Source organism: Rana temporaria, chromosome 1 (assembly GCF_905171775.1).
Source record: "Rana temporaria chromosome 1, aRanTem1.1, whole genome shotgun sequence".
NCBI classification, from domain to species: Eukaryota; Metazoa; Chordata; class Amphibia; order Anura; family Ranidae; genus Rana; species Rana temporaria.
In genome coordinates, this window is record NC_053489.1 from 441,420,122 (window position 1) to 441,446,619 (window position 26,498).

The 26,498-nt window shown below is 37.8% G+C and overlaps 1 protein-coding gene across 8 annotated transcripts in view; it reads right to left on the bottom strand.

The window, feature by feature from the left end:
• The window catches only part of MAPK10 (mitogen-activated protein kinase 10), a 275,129-nt gene that overhangs the window by 56,344 nt on the left and 192,287 nt on the right, over window positions 1-26,498 (bottom strand). For 6 of the 8 annotated variants that reach the window (XM_040326629.1, XM_040326616.1, XM_040326626.1 and 3 more), the window contains exons 4-8: window positions 25,062-25,191; window positions 18,170-18,228; window positions 16,665-16,803; window positions 13,465-13,630; window positions 10,651-10,722 (exon numbers count right to left, since the gene is read on the bottom strand). In XM_040326629.1, the coding sequence (XP_040182563.1) occupies window positions 10,651-10,722; window positions 13,465-13,630; window positions 16,665-16,803; window positions 18,170-18,228; window positions 25,062-25,191 (566 nt within the window). The remainder of the gene's footprint in view (window positions 1-10,650; window positions 10,723-13,464; window positions 13,631-16,664; window positions 16,804-18,169; window positions 18,229-25,061; window positions 25,192-26,498) is intronic. The other 2 variants (XM_040326632.1, XM_040326622.1) reach the window with 1 other exon arrangement.

Sequence of the window (26,498 nt, forward strand, 5' to 3'; positions counted from 1 at the left end):
TCAGCTCTGAACCGAGTTTCTGGCTGAATTCTGCCGAGAAACTCGGTCGTGTGTACGGGGCCTCAGAGGAATAATGTGGGACGTATTTGGCGATCCTGGAGGGGACCAAATACCAGCAGGTTAGAACTTTATAATTAGTCTCTAGCGTCACAATTTTCTGTGAGGAGGACTTAGTGGCTTGCTAGATGTGATTCCAGTCAGCTACATCAAACGTTGTCCCTAGGTCTCTTTCCCACTTAGTGACATAGGAGGGGGCAGAGGAGGTATTAGTGTGTAGAAGCTGAGAGTATAGAGAAGAGATGAGGCGCTGTATGTTGGGGTAATTTTTGCATGCCTGGTCGAAGAGAGACAGTGAGGGGGCAGAGGAGTCTTTCGGTAGCAATGGTGTGATAAAGTGCTTGATTTGAAAGTAATGAAAAATTTCCGATGGAGGGATATCATGTGATTCACTAAGAGAAGGGAATGGCATCATTCCGAAGGAGGTCATAAATGTATGGGCTCAGGTAAGGTTGGCTGAAGACCAAGCTTAAAAAGATGATGGAGAAGTCCAAGCAAAATAGAAAGCAGGATTGCAGGGGAAGGATAACAATGGGTTATAGGGAGATTGGAGGGCATAGTTTGACTTAAGGCGATCCCAAATGGTAAAGGCATGGCCCGTGATGGGGTTTTGTATGGTGTGACGATCAGAGGGCTGAAGCCAAAGAATGTTAGCAGCAAAAAGGGGATCACATTCAACTGATTCCATGGCTACCCATAGGGGAATATCAGAGGTAGCATGTTATTTTAGATAGCGGAGCCAATTGGGCAGCATAGTAGTATTTAGCGAAGTTAGGAAGACCTAAGCCTCCCCCTATTTTAGGAATCTAGAGAGTAGAGTGTGGAATGCGGGGCCTGACAGCGTCCCAAACATAAGAGAATATATGCTGTTGTAATAAGGCAGAGACCATGGTGATACTACCCATCCAGGCTAGTGGGAGATTAGACCATTTGGTCATGAGGTTAGTAAGATGGGTCAACATCGGAAGATAATTAGCAGAGTAAAGATCAGATAAACCTGCAGTCAATTCAATGCCAAGGTAGGGAATTGAGAAGGGAAACCAAGAGAATGACAAAGCTTCCTGTATTTGGGATAACTCAGTGGGTGGTATAGTAATGGGTTAACTTTTACAAGGTGGAACAATTGATGAATCAGTAATAGGCATAAATTACTGAAAAAAAATATTATGTCATAATGCAATATGTGAAAAACCCTCACCTGTACAGTAAGGCCCCTTTCATACTGGGGCGTTTTTTGAGCATTATTCGAGCGTTATTCAAGCGTTTTTCGAGCGTTATTCGAGCGTTATTCGAGCGTTTTTCGAGCGAAGCCTCATCTGCAATTCCAATGTGCTGGTAAAGCACCGCTAAGACCCTAATGTTTTAGGGCGTTTTTGCAGTGCCTCAGTGTGAAGGGGTAAGGCGTTTTTACAGCGCTTTCAATTCATTTTAATGGAGAGGGGCGTTTTTGGAGCGTTTTTTTCAGCGCCCAAAAGCTGCTCCGAAATGCTGCTTGCAGGACTCAGTGTGAAAGGGTCAATTGAGATGCATGGAGAGCGTTTTATGAGCGTTTTAATAGCACTATTTTTAACACTAAAACTCTGTAAAACGCTTCAGTGTGAAAGGGGTCTTAAGGATATTTGACATGCACATAACTTTTTGTAGGAGGCCTATTGTTCCGTGCGTGTGGCAGTTTTGACAAAAGGTGACACCAAAATGAGAGATGATAGTGTTAACCACTTAACAACCGCCCTATAGACGAAATACGTCTACAAGGCGGTTGCTTAATTCTAGGAGGGCGTCAATGTACGTCCTCCTAGAATCGCGCTCCCGCGCGCCCTGTGGGGCACGCACACGGGAGTCTCCGTGACCGCCGGGTCCTCCGGACCCGGCTGATCATGGATCACGGTAAATCGCCGCTGATATCGGCGGTTTACCACGTGATCGCTCCGTCCAATGACGGAGCGATCACTAGTAAACAAACCGGCGTCATGTGATGACGCCGGTTCCTCCCTCTCCTCTCTGTACCGAACGGTACAGTGTGAGAGAGGAGAGGGGAGAGAGCGGAAGCAGCAGCAGCTGCTGCTGCTGCTGCGGGCTGGATCTGTGACACATGCAGTCACAGATCCATCCCTCCCTCCCTGTGCAATACTCTGCAATATTACCCCCATACTCTGCAGTGCCCCTATACTCTGCAATGCCCCCATACTCTGCAATGCCCCCATACTATGCAATACCCCCATACTATGCAATACCCCCATACTCTGCAATGCCCCCACACTCTGCAATGCCCCCATACTCTGCAATACCCCAAAATACTCTGCAATACCTCGCAATACTCTGCAATACCTCGCAATACTCCGCAATGCCCCGCAATACTCCGCAATACCCCGCAATACCCCGCAATACCCCGCAATACTCCGCAATACCCCGCAATACCCCGCAATACCCTGCAATACCCCACAATACTCCGCAATACCCCACAATACTCCGCAATACCCCACAATACCCTGCAACGTCGTCTATGGGGATTTTTAAGTAGCAAAGTTTGGCGCCATTCCACGAGCGTGTGCAATTTTGAAGGGTGACATGTTGGGTATCTATTTACTCGGCGTAACTTCATCTTTCACATTTATGCAAAAGAATGAAGAAAAAATACTAAATTTGCCAAATTTTATAACAGAAACAAAGAAATTTTTTTTTTTTTTACAGAATTTTCAGTCTTTTTTCTCTTATAGCGCAAAAAATAAAAAACCCAACGGTGATTAAATACCACCAAAAGAAAGCTCTATTTGTGTGAAAAAAAGGACGAAAATTTCATTTGGGTACAGTGTTGTATGACTGAGTAATTGTCATTCAAATTGTGAGAGCACCGAAAGCTGAAAATTGGTCTGGTTATTAAGTGGGTTTACGTGCCCAGTGGTCAAGTGGTTAATGTTTGAGTTAGATGAACAAAAAGCAGCTATGTCTCCCCAATTAGACTATTTTTAGTATTATTAGTTCTGATGAGTTCCTGTGATTTTGGTATTGCCATCCATGACATGAATTTATGGTTCATACATTAGATATGAAAGACACAGAGACAAAAGTCTCAATGCACAAGTAGGAATGTTTTCGGGCTTATTTACACCAAATGTACGCACGCCCTGCGGTACCACCTAATATGAATCGGACCGCAATAGATTTTCTGAACACACCTGTTTTTTCAGGTTCGTAATGGGGCGTTGTGATATAAAAATACTACAGGTCCAATTTTAGGCTTGTTGTGGTGCATTAGTTACCCTATTCAAAAGAATTGACTGTCTTTTTACAGCATACGTAACGTGTAATTAATGCACATTAACATTTACATTTATTTATTTTTGTTTTATTAAATTATACTTACCATCTTTATAATTTTCTCCTGATATTTTTGCTATTCAAAATTGAACTCTATTTTATATTTTATATATATATATAAAACAATATTTCTATAAAACAAAAAGTTCCTGTTCATCTTACTTTTTTTACACTTTAAAAGCACCAGATGTAATGTGCCAGCCTCTTTGTTTAAATTAAAAATGCGCTTTGCAGCTCTCTCTCATTTGAGGTTCAAATAATGCTAATATGATTTAAAAGTTTTAGCGCATATATGGTTAAATTTCATTTGATTTGTTTGGATCCCATAACGTGAATTAATATATGAGTAATGCTATCTTTTTTTTTATTTTTTATCAAGCTATGTTATTCATCTTTTTTTCTCTCCTGATATACCATTTCAACCACAATATAATTTTCTAATGAAAATGGTTCCTTTTATTTAAGAAGATATACAGTATATTGCAGCAGCAGCAGCAGCAGCAGCAATGTTCCATTCACTAAGCACTGTTTAACTAATGAAGTCCTGAATATTATTCATTTCCACTGAATTAATTTGCCATAGCAGTAGATGAGTGCTGAGCACTTTACAACTTAGAATCAATATTCATAATCCATAATCTCCCGCAAGAGGCAGAAATGTTCAGATTTATGCATTGTTCAGGTTTAATTTTCTCAGTGTTATTCATATCATAAAAAGAGCATGAACATAACGTCTAATAAGAAGATTCAGGAGCATTGTGGAAGTACATCATTTCCAATGTTATGTTTGATTATACTATTAAATACAATCTAGTGGCTAGTCGAAGTTTATAAGGTCAATTAAATGTTAGGGTTTTATCCACCAACACTGAACTTTAGTTATAATACGAAAAGTAATGTTTATAAAACAGAGATGAAAACACAGTGGTTTCCCAAACTGATATTTTATCATGGGGAGGCTTGAAACCAACCCCTACTATCTTAATTTATCCTGGACACCAGCATCAACAACTGTTTTCTTTATTTCCTGATTCCCCTCACAATTGGGGTTGATTTACTAATGACAAATAAACAGTGCACTGCTGACTTTCATCATCCAATCATATGTAAGCAAAAATTATGTTTTTTTATTTTCCTTGCACGTAAATGGGTATGCTTTGCAAAGTGAAGCTTTACCTAATTTACTAAGCTCTAGAGCAACTGCACTTGCAGAGTACAACTGCACTGCACATTCTATTTCCCTTTAGTCATTTAACCCCATTGACTATATTGCGCGGCTCCGGTTTAGGTCTAGTAAAAAACTAACTCTCTCCAACATGAATAGAGAATAAATGTCTACAGACTGAGCTTCTGGTACCTTTCTGTAATTTCCAAGGCAAGGTTTGCCTGATTTATTCTTAAACAAATAAATGAAGATGGTGTGTTCTTCAAACTATTGGACTATTTTCAAAACAAAACAATCTGTTACAATTAGATGTAAGCTTCATCCATACTAACAGACATAATGGGTGTACAACCAATGAATGAAAATAGTATATTTGTATCGCCTATAGCAATCAATTACAATTCACCGCTTTTTTTTATAAATTAAGTTGGATAGCAAAAGGAAGAATCATCCCGACTGCTATGTGCAAATCACCTCCTTTATGCCGTGTACACACAATCGTAATTTCCGATGGAAAAAGTCAAACTGACTTTTTCCATTGGATATTCCTATTGTGTGTAGCCCCATCTGAGTTTTTTCATCGGAAATTTCGATGAATTCCATTGGAGTTTAGATCGAGAACATGTTCTCTTTTTCTCCGATCAAATTCCGATGTGATTTGGCCAGGCAAAAGCCCGATCGTGTGTATGCGGCATTAGTTTCACTTTTCAGGAGGCCAATTGAATCTTTTTTTTTAAACACATAGGGCACATATTTCTAAAGCAAAGTAAAGAGGAGGTGTGGCCTGTTCTACAAATTTAGTCAGATTCCACCTGCAGGTTATGAAAGCAAGCAACCAAATCATATATAATGGCAAAAACACATTTTTTGCTAATCATCATCTTTTTAATCGTGAGTCTCTTTGTCCACCTAACATATATTCTCTAAAGTCACAACTTACATTATCTTGCATTTTGTTAGTGTTTCCAAAGGAATACACCACAACCTAATTTGTGTTCCATGCTTTAAAATTGAAAATGAAACAAAATAAATAAATGAAATGTCTTGATGACTGTTAAATTATAGCATTAAAAGGAAAACAAGATGAGAGAAACGGCCTTACAATTTCACAGAGTGGAATTTAGAATCAAATGCAAAATAGAACACAAAGGTAAGCCAAGCTGCAAGCATCAATACGAATAACAAAATATAGCTTCAGCAAAGCCACGAGGCCTCCAAGATACGGCATTCCTTTTACTGCTGTTAATGTGAATATATTTAAAATATGCAATGGGAATTTGCAAAACATGTAAAAAAATAAAACCATACAATAAGGACCACCCAAAATAAAATAAGCAGTGTTTTAACATAGAGGTGTAATGATGGGCATATTAACATTATCTGCTATTTCTAAAAACTGGTGAGTTTTCACCCTCTAGGTAATTAGTTGCTATGACTTATACATACCTTCCAACCTAGCGCTCTTTGACTGTGACTATTATAGGTAACTAATGAAGCTAGAAGACTGTAGAATGATTGAGACTCTGAGAATGAACAGGAAATACAGTGGAAAGGCTTTCTGCAACCTGCTGAAGAAGAAAATGTTAGATAGTAATACTATTCACCTAGGACACACTCACTAAAAAAGAAGTCCAGCCAAGCCACTCTCTTGTTGGAAGTCCCAAAATTGTAATACTCAATAATCAGCGGAAATTATGGTAATGGCACAGCTAAAAATTGTGCCATTGTACCAACCAAGCCAAATACTGAATTAATAGTTATACTATTGAAAAAAAAGTAATGTGTGCCACATTCACTAACTTCTAGATATGTGTTAGAAAAATGATGGTAAAGGTGATAAACAGATTAGCCTGTTATTACTACCATGTGCCTAGCTTAGTCTTCCAGCACATCGTATTTGCGAGAATAGCTGATTCAGTCCACTGCTTTCCCATTAAAGCGGCAGTCCACATATACAGTAAATACACAATATTTACTCCTATGTAACGTTATAAATTATTACATGACCAAGAGAAGTATGAGACATATATGTCAGTGTTGATTAGTGCTGAGTTGATTGTTATTGGGACTGTCTTGTAAGTTACCACTTAGTACATTATTTATAAATAAAGTCATCATGGGAAATGAGGGTAGGAAACTGAACTGTAGACATTCCGTCAGACTGATGAAAATTGTTAGAGTGTTAATAACCTTTGTTTACCAATAATAGTTTTATGGTGTCAGTATGAGTGGTGTCAGTAAATACTATAGTAGTACACATTATACCAACAAAAAGTGTTAAATAGTTGTAGGGTTAGTATAAAAGGTGTTATACAGAAATGCTAACCTCTACTTAATTTAGAATTTTAAATGCAAAAGGCAAATAAAAATATATATTCTGCCATCATTGTGCCACATAACTAATCTTTTTTAAGTTGGCAACAGTAGTTTTAGTAGTATGATAACTGTTAAGTAGTTATCAAAGGTATAAAACTGTAGAAAAATAAAGGCCTGCTCAATACTCTCAATCAATTTTGATTGAAAAATGATGCAAAAGTTACCCTGAAATATAAAGAAAAGCAAATAACTAAGGGAAATGGAAGCAAGTTATTAAAATGTGTTAGGTACCTAGTGGCATCGTTAATTTATTGCAGAAGGTAGCAGCTGCTTGTCTCCTGAAAGAAGGAAGTCAGTATGTACAATGCTGCATAAGTAGGGTCTGCCCAAAAATTAACAACAAGAGCCCTGGTTGTGCCAGGTTATGACTGTGCTTTCATTGTATGCACAGGCATGGAAAACGTTACAAAATTACTAAATCAGTATTTAGAATACTTATATAGTGAAAATGTCTGCTAAAATAATCAACGAACCTTGAGGGATGGGTGGAGGCAATAGAATGAGCATAAACAAACTTGTGAGGTGTAAACACAAGATTCTACAGTGCTTTGGTTCTGGGGCACTGGGACCTATGCAGTGCAAACCATGCATTGGAGCATTCACATCAGTAAGGTCATCAGTCAAAGTCAATGAATAATTTTCTGGCATCAGTACATTAGCACACTGTGGCAGACCAATGTTGACCCCATGTGAGCCAGAACCTCAGCATTATGGAATCACAATGTTATGGTGAACAGATAGACTTGTTGTAATACCCTTACCTAATGTCCAAAATGCCTCCCTAATGGTTTAAGTTTAGGAGGCCTAGTTATTTATGCCAATTACATAATCAATACCCCACTGGTTAATAAATTACTACATACAATTGACATAAATAAAGCATTTTCTGCAAAACTACATTAAAGTTCACCCTTGTTTTTAATACATCAAATCTATGATCTGCCAAAAATGTAGCGGGTAGGGAAATAGTCTTTGCTCATAATTCAAAAAAAAGAAAAAAATGTATCTCACCTCCTCCCTAGATTGTGAAATATTACTGCAGACCAAGATGCATACCTGACTCTCTTTACAGTGCTGCAGTCATGCTTAGTGTGGCAGCTCTGTAACCAGTATAGCATGCTCCAGCCACATTATAGAAAGGAATGGAATTCATCATTATTAATTGAATATATATACAGTATCTCACAAGAGTGAGTACACCCCTCACATTTTTGTAAATATTTTATAATATCTTTTCATGTGACAACACTGAAGAAATTACACTTTGGTACAATGTAATGTAGTGCACCTCATGGCAAAAAAATTCTCTGGGGATCTAAAAAAAATAATTGTTGCTCTAAATAAAGATTGCCTAGACTATAAGAAGATTGCCAAGACCCTGAAACTGAGCTGCAGCACGGTGGCCAAGTCCATACAGTGGTTTAACAGGACAGGTTCCACTCAGAACAGGCCTCGCCATGGTCGACCAAAGAAGTTAAGTGCACGTACTCAGCCTCATATCCAGAGGTTGTCTTTTGGAAATAGAAGTATGAGTGCTGCCAGCATTGCTATACACCGCACACTGCATCAAAATGGTCTGCATGGCTGTCGTCCCAGAAGGAAGCCTCTTCTAAAGATGATGCACAAGAAATTTGGCAAACAGTTTGCTGAAGACAAGCAGAATAAGGACATGGATTACTGGAACCATGCCCTGTGGCCTGATGAGACCAAGATAAACGTATTTGTTTCAGATGGTGTCAAGCGTGTGTGGCGGCAACCAGGTGAGGAGTACAAAGACAAGTGTGTCTTGCCTACAGTAAATCATGGTGGTTGGAATGTCATGACCTGGGGCTGCCTGAGTGCTGCCAACACTGGGGAGCTACAGTTCATTGAGGGAACCCTGAATGCCAACATGTACTGTGACATACTGAAGCAGAGCATGATTCCCTCTCTTCGGGGGCTGGGCCACAGGGCAGTATTCCAAAATGAAAACGACCCCAAACACATCTCCAAGACGATCGCTGCCTTGCTAAAGAAGCTGAGGATATTGACTAGCCAATCATGTCTCCAGACCTAATCCCCATTGAACATCTGTGGTGCATCCTCAAACAGAAGATGGAGAAGCACAAGGTCTCTAAGGCCTCGTACACACGATAGGTTAAACAGAGGACGCTGATCGTGTGTGGGTCCCATAGGTTATTTAACCATCGGTTAAAAAAAAGCCAACTTGCTTTAAATTTAACCGATGGATTCTTAACCGATCGGAAAAAAACGATCGTTAGTAGGCACAACCATCGGTTAAAAATCCACGCATACTCAGAATTAGGTCGACGCATGCTTGGAAGCATTGAACTTCATTTTTTTCAGCACGTCATTGTGTTTTACGTCACTGCGTTCTGACACGATCGTTTTTTTAACCGATGGTGTGTAGGCGCAACAGACCATCAGTCAGCTTTATCGGTTAACCGATGAAAACGGTCCATCAGACCGTTCTCATCGGATGGACCGATCGTGTGTATGCGGCGTAACATCCACCAGCTATGTGATGCCTTCATGGGGAAGTAGAATAGGACTCCAGTGGCAACCTGTGAAGCTCTTGTGAACTCCATGCCCAAGAGGGTTAAGGCAGTGCTGGAAAATAACGGTGGCCACGCAAAATATTGACAAAAAGCTGTACACTGACTACTTTACATGATAGCAAAGTGCAATTTCTTCAATGTTGTCACATATAAAGATATAATAAAATATTTACAAAAATGTGAGGGGTGTACTAACTTTTTTGAGATACTGTGTGTGTATATATATATATATATATATATATATATATATATATATATATATATTTATATATGTATATATTTATATATATATATATATATATATATATATATATGTATATATATATATATATATATATATATATATATATATCCATGTCTGCACATACATATTATTGTAAGTAGATACTGACCTTCCACTAGATGTAGCCCTCATTAACAAATTTATATTTCTAAGTGCTATTTCTTTTGTTGTAGCACAGTAAACCATTGCAACCAATCAGAGTTCACCCTGCTAAAATCAGATCTCTACAAAATAAATACTAATTGCTTGCCCTGTGTTACTGCACTTAAGTGTTAGCACATATATCCTCAATTAAGAAGGTCCTTAATGAACTCCTTCTAGTGTCAGTTTTGATTTGTTATAAATAATGCTTGGAAACTTAAGTCACCAGCTGAGGAGATTTTTTTTCCAGTCCTAAACTGAAAAACATGGAGACTGGAATTTTTTTTTAAACTGCTATTTTATTTTATAGGTTAGTTAGAATTTTCTATATAACCAATTTGAATTTCACTAAGGGACATTCTTTAGCTAGGTAAAATACTACAAGGAATGACCAGTTTCAACCTTTATATTTTGTTTTTAATAATTTCATACAACATTTGCTAGTGTGCTAGTGATGATTTTAACTATGATAAAAAGCAAAAACCTTAAAAGAGTTATATTTAGGTGTTTAGGTTCCAGATTATGTTAGATCTAAAAATCTGCATTTCAACTGCCTCCATTAGTGCACAATCCACATACTTCTAAGTACGGTATGTGTTTGCAAGATAAAGCTCACTCAGATCATTAAATTATTATTCAGTAGAGTTAGTATATAGAGACAAAAAATATGGTGGTTAATTATCAGACAAGTAAGCTAGATAAGTTGGAAGGTATGTTTCTGTGAATTGAAGCTTCGGAATTGACAAGGATACAGTCCCTTCCTGGAAAGAGGATCTTGTGGCGAACCATTTCTCCCATAATGCATCCCACAGACCAAATATCCACTAAAAGTGCAGAAACAAGGCCATTAAGACGTGAAAAGAGGAAAAAAAAGCAAGGTTAGCAAGGAAGGTAAACTCCTAAAGCATGGAGGGGAAGAAGCAGATTAAATGGCATAAAAACATGTTATCCCCACCCCAACAAAAACATATTTGGCAATACTTAGAAAAACTGGCTTTCTAAATGTGTTGAGAACCGACACCAGCCAATCAGAATTTTTTTAAAAGACTGCAAAAAAAAAAAAAAATATGTGATTGATTGCTATGGGTCTAGGAGCGATAACCCAATGTGCCATTTTTCATAAGCATTTCCTTCTAGTTTAATTAAAATAAACAGGCATATGATAGCAGCAAAATAGCAGTTTAAAGAAACCAATTCTGTTAACAAAATACCCATTTTAGCAAACAGGTGTGCAGATTTTAAATGCCACCTTGCAATTGTACAGATGGGGATAAGTCAGAACTGAAGAGAATGAAAAGACTGAAGATGACAGTCAGAAAATAAGCAATAAAGTGCAGTAGAATGATGGATGTGAAAAGATCTTAATAAGGACATGTCAGGACATGTCATTTTCTGAATTCATTTATAATGAACGTGATTAGACTAAAATAAAAATGATATGATGAAAGCGTGGGACAGCTTTATTTCAGTTATATCAAATGTTTGTAATATCTGCTACAGAAAAAAAAAAGAGAAACATAAATATAAGCAAAAAGTACTGCTGTCCTTGCAAATTAACCATTATTTATAAAATGCACATTTTATCTTTAAGGGATGTATTTATCAATGATTTGCTAGTGAAATTCACCCAGTGAAAAAATAGCTAAAGTAAAATTCAAAAGGATGAACCTGTGTGTATACACAGTTTTAGCAGTTAAAGGGTTATTATCTTTTTTTAATTAAAGCAGAAATAAACCCATCAATTTAACAAATTTAAATAACAGTGTCAGGAATGTAACGGTCACATTGGTTGTGCTCTCAACCAAACTGTCATGCCATCAAATAGCTGGTGTCATAACTGATCACATGTGCAGCATCATGGCAGTTGAAGATGAAACAGAAGCCAATATGACAGCTTCCTTAGCTGAAAACAATAGGAGAGTTTAGTTCCACTTTAAATGCAGGCTGGTATCCCAATAGCTAGGGAGTGGTGAGTGTGAAGCCCCCTGCTCTACTATACAAGTTCCCATGCTCCTTAGTATTTGGGGCTGCTTTGAGGGGGTTACCCCCTCAAAAAATGGGACCCCCTCCAAAGCACGAAGCTGACTAGCACTGGGCTAATCTGTACTCCTGGTGCCGAAGAAGGGGTGTGCGCAACAGGCGTCGGGGCTTGTGTTTTACCTACCACTTTACTTGACCCCTAGCAAGTTCAAGAATGTGCACAAGTAAGCAAAAATTGTACGCCACACACAAAAAAAAACTTTTATTTTTTGAGTCGAAGGTTAGGCAAATTTATTGACGAATCATTGATAAATGCACCCCTTAATGTATTAAAATAGTAGAAAAAATAAAATATTACATTAGGTCATAATGAATACTCATAAAAAAGTAACTAGCTAATTATAATTAATTGTATTATTGAAACTATGCTTTGGCCACAGTTAGTATAACTCATTTCTACATGGTCTTCTAAAGGGTGTTAAGTGTGCACATGTGCCATGGACCAGTTAAGTCCTATGGATGGTCCATACTCAACTGTATAACTGGGGAATGCCATGAGTATGGATCATCCATAGGAAGGACGGATCGAAGTTACAGCGCATGTGCGCACTAGGTACAGGACCAAACCTGGGATGCTTTTCTTGTAAAGATTGTATGGCACTGGGCAGAGCTGCACAGGAAAGAATCTGGGAGTGGGAATGGAGGTAACTATTTTTACTTTAGGAAGCCAACATGACTATTTTAATCTGCTCTATAACTGTGATCTTGATTTACATGTAGCAAATTTACCTTAAAGAAGGTGTCTAAGACCCAATTTAGCTGTACCACAGTATGAATAAATTAGGTGCTGTCTACTCTAGAAAGCTAGTACAATACTGGCTGGCTCTTTTTAAATGATAAAATATGACACTTAAAACAAAAAAAAACAGCAGGTGAGTTATGCTTGATATATATAGTAACTGTCATAATGACACTGCTCTACAAGGTGGCATACAGCAGAAAAGCTACTGTGCCATACTTACCAGTACATTCAGTGCTTAATCACATCCCATTTATGATAACACTCAGACACTTATTAGAATCCTAATCAGGTTTTCTCGTTTACCTTATTCCAATATTATTTTTGCAATGTGCACTAAAGTCAACAGGATTTTTGTATAACATAGAAGCAATTAATAAAATATTAAAAAAGATGCCTACACCTTTGATTGTTCAAACCAATGACTATATGTATAAGGGAATTAACTAGTAACCAATCCATTTTCTGAATAACAATGAAAGATACTTGCCGATTCGTTACTTTGGATTACTGTACTGTACACATTCTTGTCTACTTTATCAAATATTCTCAAAATTAGCCACCCACCTCACAGTCCGATTATAAAATATTTGTACAATACTTTTAGATTTACCAGTTAGTATGTAGTGTAAGGTCCTACCTACTGCATATTACAGGGACTAATAATTCTCTTTTCCTGAATCACCATGTTCTACATATATCCACACCGTTTAAAATATCAAGTGAAATATATTTTTTCCCAATACTTTTACATTTACTAATGGACTGTGTCTAAGGCACAGCCTACCATTTTCCTTGTATCCCATTCCAAGAATGACCTCCGGTGCTCTGTAATAACGTGTTACTACATAGGGAGTCATCATGAAGCTAGTGCCAGCCGTCCTTGCCAATCCAAAATCAAGAATCTTCAATGTGCAATCTGATTTCACAACTATATTACTTGGTTTTAAATCCTGTTTGGGAAATAGAAAGTGCATTAATATTTTTCCTGCTTTGTGCTTTATTCAGAAATATACAGAAAAAACTCATACATTGTTCACGTCTATGTAGCATATCACAGTTTTCATTCTGTCCATACATTTTATTATTTAAAGCTGAACTAGAATAATATGATCAAAATTATTAGCCCATTAAAACATAAAATAAAAACAACCAAATTACTCCAAGTAGCTGATTTACTAAAGTAGTAAAGCGTGTCGACCTTGCAGGCTGGGTTCACAGTACAGCACGGAGCAGTTCACAGCAGGGGGTCAGGTGCGTCCCTGTTCACCGTTTTAGGTCCGATTTCAGTCCAAATTTTGGGCTAAATTTGGACCTCAAATGGACCAGAAGACGCAAAGGACTCCTGTGCGATTCCCAACAAAGCCACTCCATAGAGAGCCGGTCAGAATCTCCTGACATGCAAATTGGCTGCAATGAAACCTGCATCCAATTTGCAATAGTGTGAACCCAGCCTCAATATAAATTTAAACTTTGCATGGTAATTTTTATTTAGCTTAGTGACTGTGAGGAAAATCCATTTTGCAAAGAATACCTAATCACATGCAATGACAATTTAACAAAATTAGTTTTGTTTGTAAATTATTGAATGACTGAAGTCAGTAGAGCTTCACCTTTTTCACTAAGCTAAGGGAAATTTCCTTGCAAAATTAAAATTCACTTTGCTTAGTTAACAGCCTATACTCCATTAGTAAACCAACCCCCATTACTCAATTTAACATTATCTGTTCCTGTGGATAGACAACTTTTTTTCTGCCAACTTTCCACTGTAAATTGGCTCCATTCTTTTTTTTTATTATTTTTTATTCTTGATGACCCCCTAATGTGCCACAGGGGTGCCCACCACACTTTATCCTTTCCCCATGCCTTTTTCCTCTATCGTGATCACTCTCCATCTCAGAATCTTATAACCGCCTGGTTTCCCATTTGGTTTGTATACAGTTGGATCCTGACCAACATTAGCCCCCTTTTTTCTATTTCCTGCTTGTTAAGCCAGGTCAAAAGATATGATAATATGTTAATCTCAATATAGTACTGTGGAGAGCAGGCTCTTATACTTAAAGCGGGGTTTCAACCACAATTAGCATTTTTTAAATGTATGTCCTTTCATCATGCATTTTTATAATATAAATCCGGTCACTTACTATTTTACAATCCGCCGCCCCTCCGCATAGTTATTCAAAAAAAATAGTTTATAAAACTATGTCCACACCATTGTAATTTTGCTTGTGGGCATTGTGAAGCCCACAAACACTTACTTCCTGAAAGTCTTGGATGGGGAGTGATAATTGGGTAGCGTACTGCATCCTGGGAAATGATGACACACATTTCCCAGGAGCATTAAAAGGAGATGATGTCAGGATCCTAGGTGATTCCAAAAGCAGATTTTGTGGCACTGCATAGCAACAGGCATTTCCAGATGAGTAAAACATTTTTATTTTATTTTTTTATTTTTAAGGTCTAATGAGCACAATAATGAAAAAAAATTGGGATGAAAATTCCACTTTAAGAGCTTTTACACACAGTAACCACATTGTGCTATTTAACAAGTCTGTGCTTCATATTGGGCTGTCAGTAGAGAGTACTGAGGAAGCATTCTTGACTGACAACCAGGAAAACAAAGGTACGTTAAGTGGAAAACAGAGATATATAATTTGGAATATGCATTGGCTTTAGTTCAGCTTTAATGAAGAACACCCACAAACCTATGAAATAATTTCATAATCTTCAATGAAGTGCCAGCAAGACAGGTAAAGTTTGGAAGAGTTTGTTTTTGAATAATCACATTGTAAGTTTTTTTTTGTTGATCAGCATGGTAGCTGAGCTCCAGACCATAGTTACATGGCCAAGAATAATTTTACATGTACTGATCTCAATGACACTGTATCGAATACTAAATTACAAGTTGTGTTTGAAGGTGTTTTTTTAAACAATCTTGAAAAAATTATGATTATCTTAGATACCTCCTATGAAAATTGTTTACAAAACTTGGTCAATTGGTAAGTCAGATTTCTAATTCTACTGGACATATTTATGAATATATGTCCAGTCTATAGAGAATCATAAAGTTCAGTGATTGCCAAGTTTCATAATTTGCCTGATTCTCTACAGTTTACACACATCTACACATTTTCAGGAGAATCAACAAGTGTACCCCAATCAAAAAGCAATTCTTCTAATTCTGTCACTCTCATTATATTGCATGTTTCAAATGTAAATGCAATTTCCCACTGCATCATTACACATTGATTGCTAAACCTGTCTGCTTCTTCGATCAATCAAGCAATCAATGAGAATAATTAAATGCAATTAAATAAATAGTTTTCTAGTAAAAGTGCTGTCCAGGTTGTCAAAATAGTTATCTGGTATTGCTAATAATACAGAAAAAAATACTTAAAGGAGAAGTCCATCCTGTGCTTTTTATGCTGGGCTGAGTTACAGGAGTGCAATTTGTTTTTCACCCCTGTAACTCGTTTTCAGTGGAGAGCGGTCTGAAGTCCGCTCTCCTGTGATGTCACTGCCATCAGTCGGGACAGCGCGTCATCACGACTTCCAAGTCAGGATCCGCCAGCTGCCCTGATTGATGGCAATCTCAGCGTCTCAGCAAGCTGCTGAGATGCTGAGACAGCCTCTCCCCGCCCCTCCACTGCTCGGCGCTCCAATGAGCGCTGAGAAGTAAAGAAGAAGCCATGTTGACTGACAGTCAGTATGGCTCTGCTCGGGGAGGAGTTAGAACCGAGCCATCCGTGGTGTTCGGTGGCTCGGTTCTCAGTGCAGAGATGCCAGGGGACAGCGGCAGCATCAGCCTGATGCTCCATCCACCGAGGTAAGTATGAATAGCAAAAAAAAAACATACTTCTATTTTAACAAGAAAAGCCTTATACTGTCATTTCAAATATTATGTCATTTGATTTCAGGCCATAACACAAGTTATTCATAATAACTAGAGCAATTGAATCACTTGTCCGATATATTGGTACTACTAACCCTGTGTATAATTCCAGCAGAGTGAAGATGTTTAATGCCACATAGCATCTGATACAACAAGTAGGACATCCTCTCATGATCCAGTTCCATCTGAATCACCTGACATAAATTGGCATCCATCAATTCCATTACTAGATAACTAAGGAAAACATTCAAAAGATAAACCAGTTAAATGTATGTATGTATGTATGTAACTTCATTTCTTGCACCAAAAAATACTATTTTGCAATCACGTGTGTACTGTGGCATTACATAACAATAAAAGGTTCTCACATCCTCAGCTTTAGGTACAGGGATAATCAATCATGTTTGAAAATCTCTGTGCGAGATATTCAGAGCAAAGAGGCATTTGCGTTGCTTTTTGTCTGTCTGCAATAGAATCATTTCCCCTCCCTCCCTGTCCCTAATGACAGTGGGATTGATTTAGTAAAACTGTGCAAAATATGGTGCAGCTCTGCCTAGAAACCAATCAGATTCCAAGTTTTATTGTCAAAACTTAAAGTGATTGTAAAGGTAAATAAAAAAAAATAGAAAATAAAATGTCTAAACTTACCTGCTCTGTGCAATGGAATTGCACAGAGCGGCCACAAACCTCCTCTTTTGGTTCCTCCATCGGCCCTCCTGGCCCATGCCCTCTGTCCAGTGCCCCCATGGGGAGCAGCCATGTGCATGCATGCGTCCATTGATACAGACAGCAGGACTCGGCCATGTCCCCTGCTCTCTAGTTACTGGTTTTGATTGACAGCAGTGGGAGCCAATGGCTCCCGGTGCCCCAGCAAAGTCAGCAAAACCTGGAAGTGAGGGGAGAGCAGAGCTGCAGATGTGCATGGCACTGGATCGCATGAGGGCTCAGATAAGTAAAAGAGGGGATGCTGACACCTAAGCATTTTTTACCTTAATGCAAAGAATGCATTAAGGTAAAAAATGTTTAGGCTATGTAACCCACTTTATTTGAACATGCTGGAGTTAGAAGTTAATTGGCTGCCTTGCACAGCTGCACCAGATTCTGAGTGTTGCCGTTTTAGTAAATCTCCCCCATAGTATCATGGGCACAAAAAGTGAGGGTAAACCTCTCCAGTTGGTACATAAACAGAGACATTGGTAGATTATGGAAGGATTGGATCCTATCTTCTTGTGCCATCCGCGCCAATTATTTTCATTTTAGTGTCACAGGGACAAGTGATGTATCATTTCACTGAGCATACAGACTGGGAATCCAGACAACTGTTCTAAATCTTCTCTATTCAACTAGATAGTTCATGTCTGATGCATGCATCACCTATTCTAATTGATATCAGAGCTCATTACTGCACACAGAGATTTTTCAACTTGGTAGACAGTCTGTGAAATAACTGTTATTTATACATATAGCGCCTATATCTTTTGTTTAAACTTCCTGCAAGTACAGCTGTATCCTGAAGTCAATACTGTCTTGAGTTTATCTAATAAATGAAGGTACTTTCTCAACCTCTGAAGATTGCCTTAATGTAATCAGCATTACTTACACATCCTGGAACTCTTCAAGAGTCTTCTGTGGTGTAAAGACATTTAATAAACTGATAATCTAAAAGAAAAGGGTAAACAAAGTCAGCCTTATGATAAGAAGTAAAATGCAATTATAGTTTAATTTACAAAATCATTAAGCAAATGGAATTTTGATAACAACTTGCTGCAGTCTTACTAAAGAGGGGACACTGCAGAAAAGATAAAGCTTGCACATAAACATCAGAGGGCACTTGGCCATGCAGGCACAATCCAACCTTATTATTATTTTAATTCTTGTAGACATTAATTTTTAGATTTCTCCAGCACCATATTTTTCGGGGTAAAGAAAGAACAATGGCATAAAATATCAAACAAATCCTATTACTATCTAAATTGCTGAATGTTTGGTACCCATTGCTAATGCCCATACACAAGGGGATATCATGTCATTTTAAGCGCTGACTCCTCCCTTATTGTTCTTCCTTTTTGGAAAGTTTTTATCATTTGGAATATGTTATTCTAGACACGCTCAATAAAGTTGATTAACTAAAAAAATAGTATAGACTGTTCACTTAGCAAAGTAAATTTTATTTGTGCAAAGGAATTTTCACTTAGCTTAGTGAATGAGGAGACACCGTGCTGAATGCCTCCAGTTATGTGTCATCAAAAATATTTTTTGTATTATTATTATTATTTCCTTGCACATAATTGGGTACACTTTGCAAAGTGCAAATTTCTCCACATTAATTTAAGTAACAATTCCCTTGCAAAATAAAAATTCATGCATCAAACTGAACATGCTCTACAAATTTTGTTAATCATACAAAATAGAACTTTTTCCATTCAGAAAATGCTGTTTAAGCAATCATGTATATGCTGTAGAGGTAAACAAAGAGGCAACATGTGCCAGGACAGATAAAAAGTGACACTAACCACAGAAATCTTGCAAGGTAATTTGACGTGCGTAATCATTTCACCATAAAAAAAACTGCCCTGAGAATGTGTTACCCCAACATTTCATATATATTCTTCATTTGTATCTGCTGTACCATGTGCTTGCATGAAAAAGTATCCTCTTCTGTTTGTATTGCATTCTTTGTGTGAAATCCCTAGTGTTCCTGCCAATTCCCTTTGCTTTCCTAATAAAAATTGACCACACTAGACATAGGAGCTGTCATGGCTGTGCCGGGAACCCAACCTGCTCTCTTCCAATGATTAGACTTGTGCTTACACCCCATCCCCCCCCCTCCCATCAGCCATTTACTGGGAAAGACCACCAGATTGAGCAACAATAATTTCAATGACATTTCAATGACAAGCTGCATCTCTGGTCTTCTGTTAAAAAAATAAATAAACTTGCTTGTATATAGCTAGCCTGACGGAAATGTCTCTTTTTTAAAAAAAATTATCGCATAATCTTATTATTACTGATTCAAGAAAAAGGTTCAGGCTAAGCTAGACATAGACAGAATTTTGTATTCTCATCACAAGAAAGACACAAGAATGGCATTGGGAACTCAGAAAAGCCAAATGAATACTCTCTGAAGAATGAACAGCCAGAGGGTTTGCTCTGGTCTAGAGGTTTATATGGATAAAATAGTCAAAAATCATATAATGTGTATGACTACCTTGAAGCAAATCTGTCATACATAAAGAAAAATGAGTGTCAGAATATAGTGGTACAGCACACTTTAAACATTTACATGTGTGTTGCTCTTTTGTAGTAATCAACAGTGGACCATCAGTGGGTTTGCTAGCTTTTATTTAAAGCGGAGTTCCACCCAAAAGTGGAACTTCCGCTTAATCTACTCCTCGCCCCCTTACATGCCACATTTGGCATGTACTTTTCTTGGGGGGGGGTGGGGGCCTCAGGAGGAGTGGGACTTCCTGCCCCACTTCCTCCTTCCGCCCAGGGACCACTAAGACGATACGTCATATCGCCTTTTAGTGGCCCCTCCCTGTAGGCGATCACCTGGGACACGTGACAGGTCCCAGGCGATCGCCTGTCCAATCAGGGAGCGCTGTGCTGTTCGGGCATGCGCAGTGGGTACCCGGCCGTGAAGCCAAAAGCTGTCACGGCCGGGTGCCCACAGTTGCAGCAGAGGCGCTGGCGGTGAAGGTGGGAACCGGAACGATGCTCCCAGCCGCACGTCGCTGGACCGAGGAACAGGTAAGTGTATGTTTATTAAAAGCCAGCAGTTACACTTTTTGTAGCTGCTTTTAATAAACATAAAAAAAAGCCTGGAACACCCCTTTAAAGTTGTAATACTTTTTATATCTTGTTGGGTATCAGGGACAAGAAGGGATGCAATTTTCCCTAATGGGGTCATATACAGAAATACAATTTTATAGAAAGTTTAACTTTTCCCCCCCTCTATCCAACACAAAATGCATTTATTGCCTGGTGATGGGCTTTGATGCTAAAACCAGAAATACATATTAGGATTCACAATGACTAATAAATCTATCAAAAAGCATTTATTATATTTTTTTGCAAGTGATTTTCAGTTGTGCCAGTGTGTTCGTTAGGATCATTTTTGCCATACACCTATATACACAAATTGAATAAAGGAAATGATTTTATTTGTTGTTAGTACAATTTAGATTTGAGCTGCATTAATTTGCATTTATTTTGTTTGCATATTTTCTCACCCTCACTTTGTTAGTATTGGCCAGCGCTTTAGTCACTTTTTCTTTTGTTATATACACAAATTATTTAGACTGGATCAAATCGGTTTCTCTACACAGAAAGACTTTGCAGGCTCTTATTTTTCAAGAATGACAATGAAGTTACACCCATGAATGAACAGTTGAATACTGCAAATTAATATTTTTATTATTATTAATGGTTCATTTTGGTAGGCAAGCTTTTGAGAAATTTGCCATTTTCTTCATACTATTTTGACCTAAAAAAAGAGATCACATCTCTCAAAAGCTTGTCTGAAAATATTATTTGTACTGGAAATAAGAAGGTGTTACGTACTGTGCTGTTTTGTTTTATTACATGTGTATTAATACAGATGCAGTCACCACACCATGTCTTTCAGTTCACTGAACAAGCTTGTTCAGTAAATCCCGGTATTTGCTGTACGTTTGCAAAGGCTAAGCATTTGTTTTTTTCTGCATGAATTGGAAGTCTGAAATTGCCATCAGGATTCAGTGTATCAATTGTTTGTTTGCTGGGTTCTTAACAGCATTACCTGTATATTTTAATAAATCCCTATAAACCTGGTTCTAGCACAAGATGTGCCTGGTGTCTTAATGTGATCTACTTGCAAACAATGGTAGTGGTGTAGCAACATAAAAAAAGCTTACAGCAAATTCAGTCAGTGAAACAACACTGGACTATTAACTACTTAGGCTACTCTTGACAATGGCTAGAAGGTCAACCCATCCGGAAAAATAAGCCTCTGCAACACTACCTCCTGGCTCAATGCAATTTTTCCATGGTGCATACACAACTCTGGGACCATGATCTGTAGCAGGTTTTATTTTTTTTTGTGTAGAGTAGGGAAAGCTTCAGTCTGGTTTAGATTTCTATCTAACCTTTGGAAAGATGTCCCCTCATGTACTGGACAACAACTGAAAGGAACAAAGCCAGCAGTAAAAATTGACAGAAATGTAATTCTAGTTTAACCCTAGCAAACAGATTGCTGGGTTGTAAAGCAGGTGTCTGGCTTCAAATGTCTTTGTGAGCATCCTTGAAGCCCTGAAACATAGAACTCTAAATTACTGTGGAGCTTTGGCTTAGCCCAGCTGCAGCCCTCACATTACTAATGATCATTTCACGTTATGTGATGTCTCAATGACCAATTGTGAAAAGCGGGTAGAGGTTAGCAAGAGCTCAGTTTTCCAATCTCTTGACAGTATTCATAATTGAACACCAACTGAAGGGCCACTCAAGATGAAGTCTGAACTTGTATTCAGGCAGGTTGTCTGTTTTACAGTCCAGAAGGGATATGACAACATTTCAAATAACTACAGATTAACTTTAAAGCCCAATTAAACCAAATGTTGTGTTACATTGTGTTAATTTTAACAAGGATTATAATTATAATTATAATAGGGATTATTGTACTGATATTCTTCTCACTGTGTATACACAAAAATTTAAATAAATAAAAATCAAATAAAAAAATATCTGGGCCCTACACCATGCATACTTAATCACTGAAAAAAATGTTAGTTAGAAGTATGTATGGTCTTCCCATAATAGTCATAAATATTAAGTATATATGTTGGGACACAAATATTGCCAAAATGAAAATATACTATTTATTGGCTGGAAAGGCCAAATATACAAATTGTTCACCAGCTTGGTTTTCAAATGCTCCTCGAACATGAGACTAAATCAGCATATACAGAATAGAATATAGACAGACACAGTTTTTGTTTTATTCAGCTGCATAATTCAATTTTAGTCTAACTTGAGCAGTTCTGCAAAGAAGAGTGGGCAATTATTGCAACATCTAAATGTGCAAAGTTAGTAGAGACATATCCCAACAGACTAAAGGCTGTAATTACAGCAAAATGTGGTGCAACAAAATACTAACTTAGGGGGGGGGGTGATCCTTTTTCCAATTCAATGACTGTGTTTTTATTTTTTTTCTGACATGTTGGTGTTATATCTTTCACTTTGATGTTGTAAGTTGCACTAGTAAATACAGCTGGATAAAATAAAAAAAACTGTGTCTGTCTTACTGTCAGTCTGCAATGCAACAAAATGTGATTCTTTTAAAAGGGGTGATTCTTTTCCACATTCACTGTATATGCCAATTTAGTCCCATGTTCGAGGAGTATTTCAAAAGCAAGTTGGTGAGCAATTTGTATAATTGACCTTTCCAGTCTATAAATAGTACTTTTTCATTTGGTCAAAATATTATTCCAATATATATACTGTTGCCTTATGGTTTTATGGGTAATCTAAATTAAATAGCTGTATATATGAATATATATTGTAATTATGAATATATTTAATTTAGCGGGATGAAGATATTTAATTTAGTGTGCTGAATATATTTAATTTAAGCTTGCTGAATATATGTCATTTAGCACCTAGGAAAGCCCTTTTGTTAAGACTACACTATGTGGAGCCCCAAGCTTGGAGAGACAATTCCATTGTGTTAAACCCACTTTCTTTAATTGACCCCATGCTGTGATATGCAATGAAGATAGCCCCACCTTTAATCCTGGGAAAATTCAATTAAATCTCCTGCTCGGATATAGTCAGCAGGATTTGCATAAAAGGGGGCTGACTTATGTAGTAAGGCCTCCTATCCTGATCCAAGCTAGGCCAACCAATGAGACATCAGCATAGAGAGATATACTCCAGAGGGGAGGAGAAGGGAGGTCACTTTAAGGAAAGGTCGGCCTGCAGGATGGATCTAAAAGGGTAATTATGGAAAAAGCTCTGTACCTGTAACTAAATATGTCTGTATGTTTTAGAGGAATACGCTCTGTATCCCTCCATGTAAATACTTTGTTTTTTAAATTACTATTTCCTGCTTCGTTAAGGCGATATATAGTGTGTGTGTTAGATTATACTTTGTATAAGCTCTAATAAATGTTTATTATATTGAAGCTGTCACTTCTGGTCAAAAGAACTCTTATTTAACCCATATCATATCTTTGAGATAGTAACTCTTAGATATACATAGACTTTAAACAGCAAAAATTCTTAACATTTATGAATATTCTCGAAAGACCATACATATGGTACTTCTACCTAACTGTTTTTTTTTCTCACTAATTGAGTATGCATGGTGTAGGGCCCAGATAGTTTTTTTTAAATAGTGTATATTTCTTAAAAATGTTGTATTGAATTTGGAATAATAAAATTGTTGTGATTTTATATAAATTGTGGAATATTTCTGATGCAGTAACCAATTTCTAGATTAACACTATATCTCTAGTCTGTTAGTATATTGACCCAACTATTCTCATGTTGCATTATCCTGTTGGTACCAATTTGAGCACAGATTCTCCTGAACTGAACCTCTCCCCACATTGGGGTTATAGTATAAGTTAATTTGTTTATGTTGAATGTTGTGCCCTGTCAGAAGAACTGCCCCTGTGTGGGCAAAGTTTTGGCCCCTGCGTGGGCTAATTTTGTATGCTAACGAAAAATGTAATAAAAAAGATTTTGCCCAAAAAAAATTGTGGAATATTTTAATATATTTTTTATTGATCAGCCTGGGTGATTTTGGAATAAAATATATGTCTGACACTTAATAATACGCAGCATTTGCTATTTATAGGTTTAACTTCTTGAGTGGATACGATTTAAAAAATGTATACAAATTTTGAAAGTCTAATTAAACCTACCTTTTATATAACAGGGATGCAGTCAGGCTGCATCAAAACTTTTTCTCTTTTATGGTTAGTGCCGCAGTCTTACGTTAAAATCATCTGTGATGGTAGCATGCTGGAGATCCAGGTTGTTGCTCTACACAGAGTGCAGAAGTCCATCTCCAGATCACCAGTGGTTCTGCACAGTGCTCCAATCAAAACCAATCAGGTAGCTTGAATTTTTATTTTTTGTGTAGAATTGTACCAGACCACTGGAAATCCAGGCCACTGGGCTCTGTGTGAGAACAGTAACTAGGCCTATACCTAGCCTTGGGGGATTCAATGTGTGAAAATGATGGCATTAACCTGCTGCAAGCAGGAAGAAATAATTTCCTCAGTCTGCTTTCCCCCAGTCTCCTTTCTCAATCATTGGGACTGTTATAACGTTATAATCTTTTTTGGCAGCTCAGAAGTCAAGACTAGAGGCAACAGCATATGAAACATTAAAAGTAGACCCAGAAAAATAGATGTCCATATAACATATGTTACCAATGATTGTAGTTTGTCTATTTTTTTGGATCTCAAGTAAGTCACAGAAATAGTAATGAAGGACAGAAAACTTACATTTTTATGATTTACACACTTCATTAGGACCAGTTCCCTGTATGCCCGTTTGGCATGTGTTTGATTTTGAAATGGTCGGCTGAGTTTCTTAATGGCCACATTTCTATCAAGGACAGCATCATAAGCAGCACTGAAAGGCAAGATGCACACATGAGAATTGCAAGGCCTGGTAGTAATATTTGTAAGAAAATCATTCCATTACACCCCATAAAATTGCAATCCCTTCTCGGTTAGGTACATTGATCAAGTTCTGTGATTAAAGACATAATATTACAATTTGATCATAGAGAGGTTAGAAAAAGATGTTAGATGTAGAGAAACAAGTGATTGAATTGGTCATATGATCTCTCGTTGTCTAAGCCAGCTGCCTTGTCTTGAATTCTTGCCTCTTGCAGGTTAACATTAAGTAGAAGAGACAGAAGTCAATGCTGCCTGTATTACCGCTGTACCTTTGCTGTTTACAAAGATAAAAAAAGTCACAGCCTTCAAACTGCAAACAAATGTGGCTATGGCAACACACAGAAAAAAAGGCAAGAACAGAAAGGAAAAAAACCAAGCACATCAACGTTGTATTTTTTTTAGCTAGGGGGCCTGACTTAGCATAAGGCCTCGTACACACGACCGAGTTTCTCGGCAAAAACCAGCAAGAAACTTGCTGGGAGATATTTTTTTGCCGAGGAAACCGGCCGTGTGTACATTTTCGTCGAGGAAACTGTCGAGAAACTCGACGAGCCAAAAAGAGAGCATGTTCTCTATTTCCTTGGCGGGAATGGCGAAAATTGGCTTGTCGAGTTCCTCGACAGCCTAACAAGGAACTCGACGAGGAAAACGATGTGTTTCGCCCGTCGAGTTCCTCGGTCGTGTGTACGAGGCCTCAGTGTGACCAATAAAATCACAACAAAAAGTGCTGAAGATTTGCAATTTGTAAGTAATTTTTCATATTTGTTTACTTACTATTAAGTAATTACTGGAATAAAATTTGTAACCACTTAAGGACCAGAAGGATTTACACCCTTAAAGGGTGTTCCCTAAATAGCTTCCTTTACCTTGGTGTAGTCCTCCTTCACTTACCTCATCCTTCCATTTTGCTTTTAAATGTCCTTATTTCTTCTGAGAAATCCTCACTTCCTGTTCTTCTGTCTGTAACTACGCACAGTAATGCAAGGCTTTCTCCCTGGTGTGGAGAAAGCCTCTTGAGAGGGGAGGGGGCGAGCAGGAGTGTCAGGACACTCTCTACTTTGCAGATAGAGAAAGGAGCTGTGTGTTAGTGAGCGTCCTGACACTCCTGCTCGCCCCCCCCCTCAAGAGGCTTTCTTCACACCAGGGAGAAAGCCTCGCATTACTGTGTGTAGTTACAGACAGAAGAACAAGAAGTGAGGATTTCTCAGAAGAAATAAGGACATTTAAAATAAAAATCAAAGGATGAGATAAGTGAAG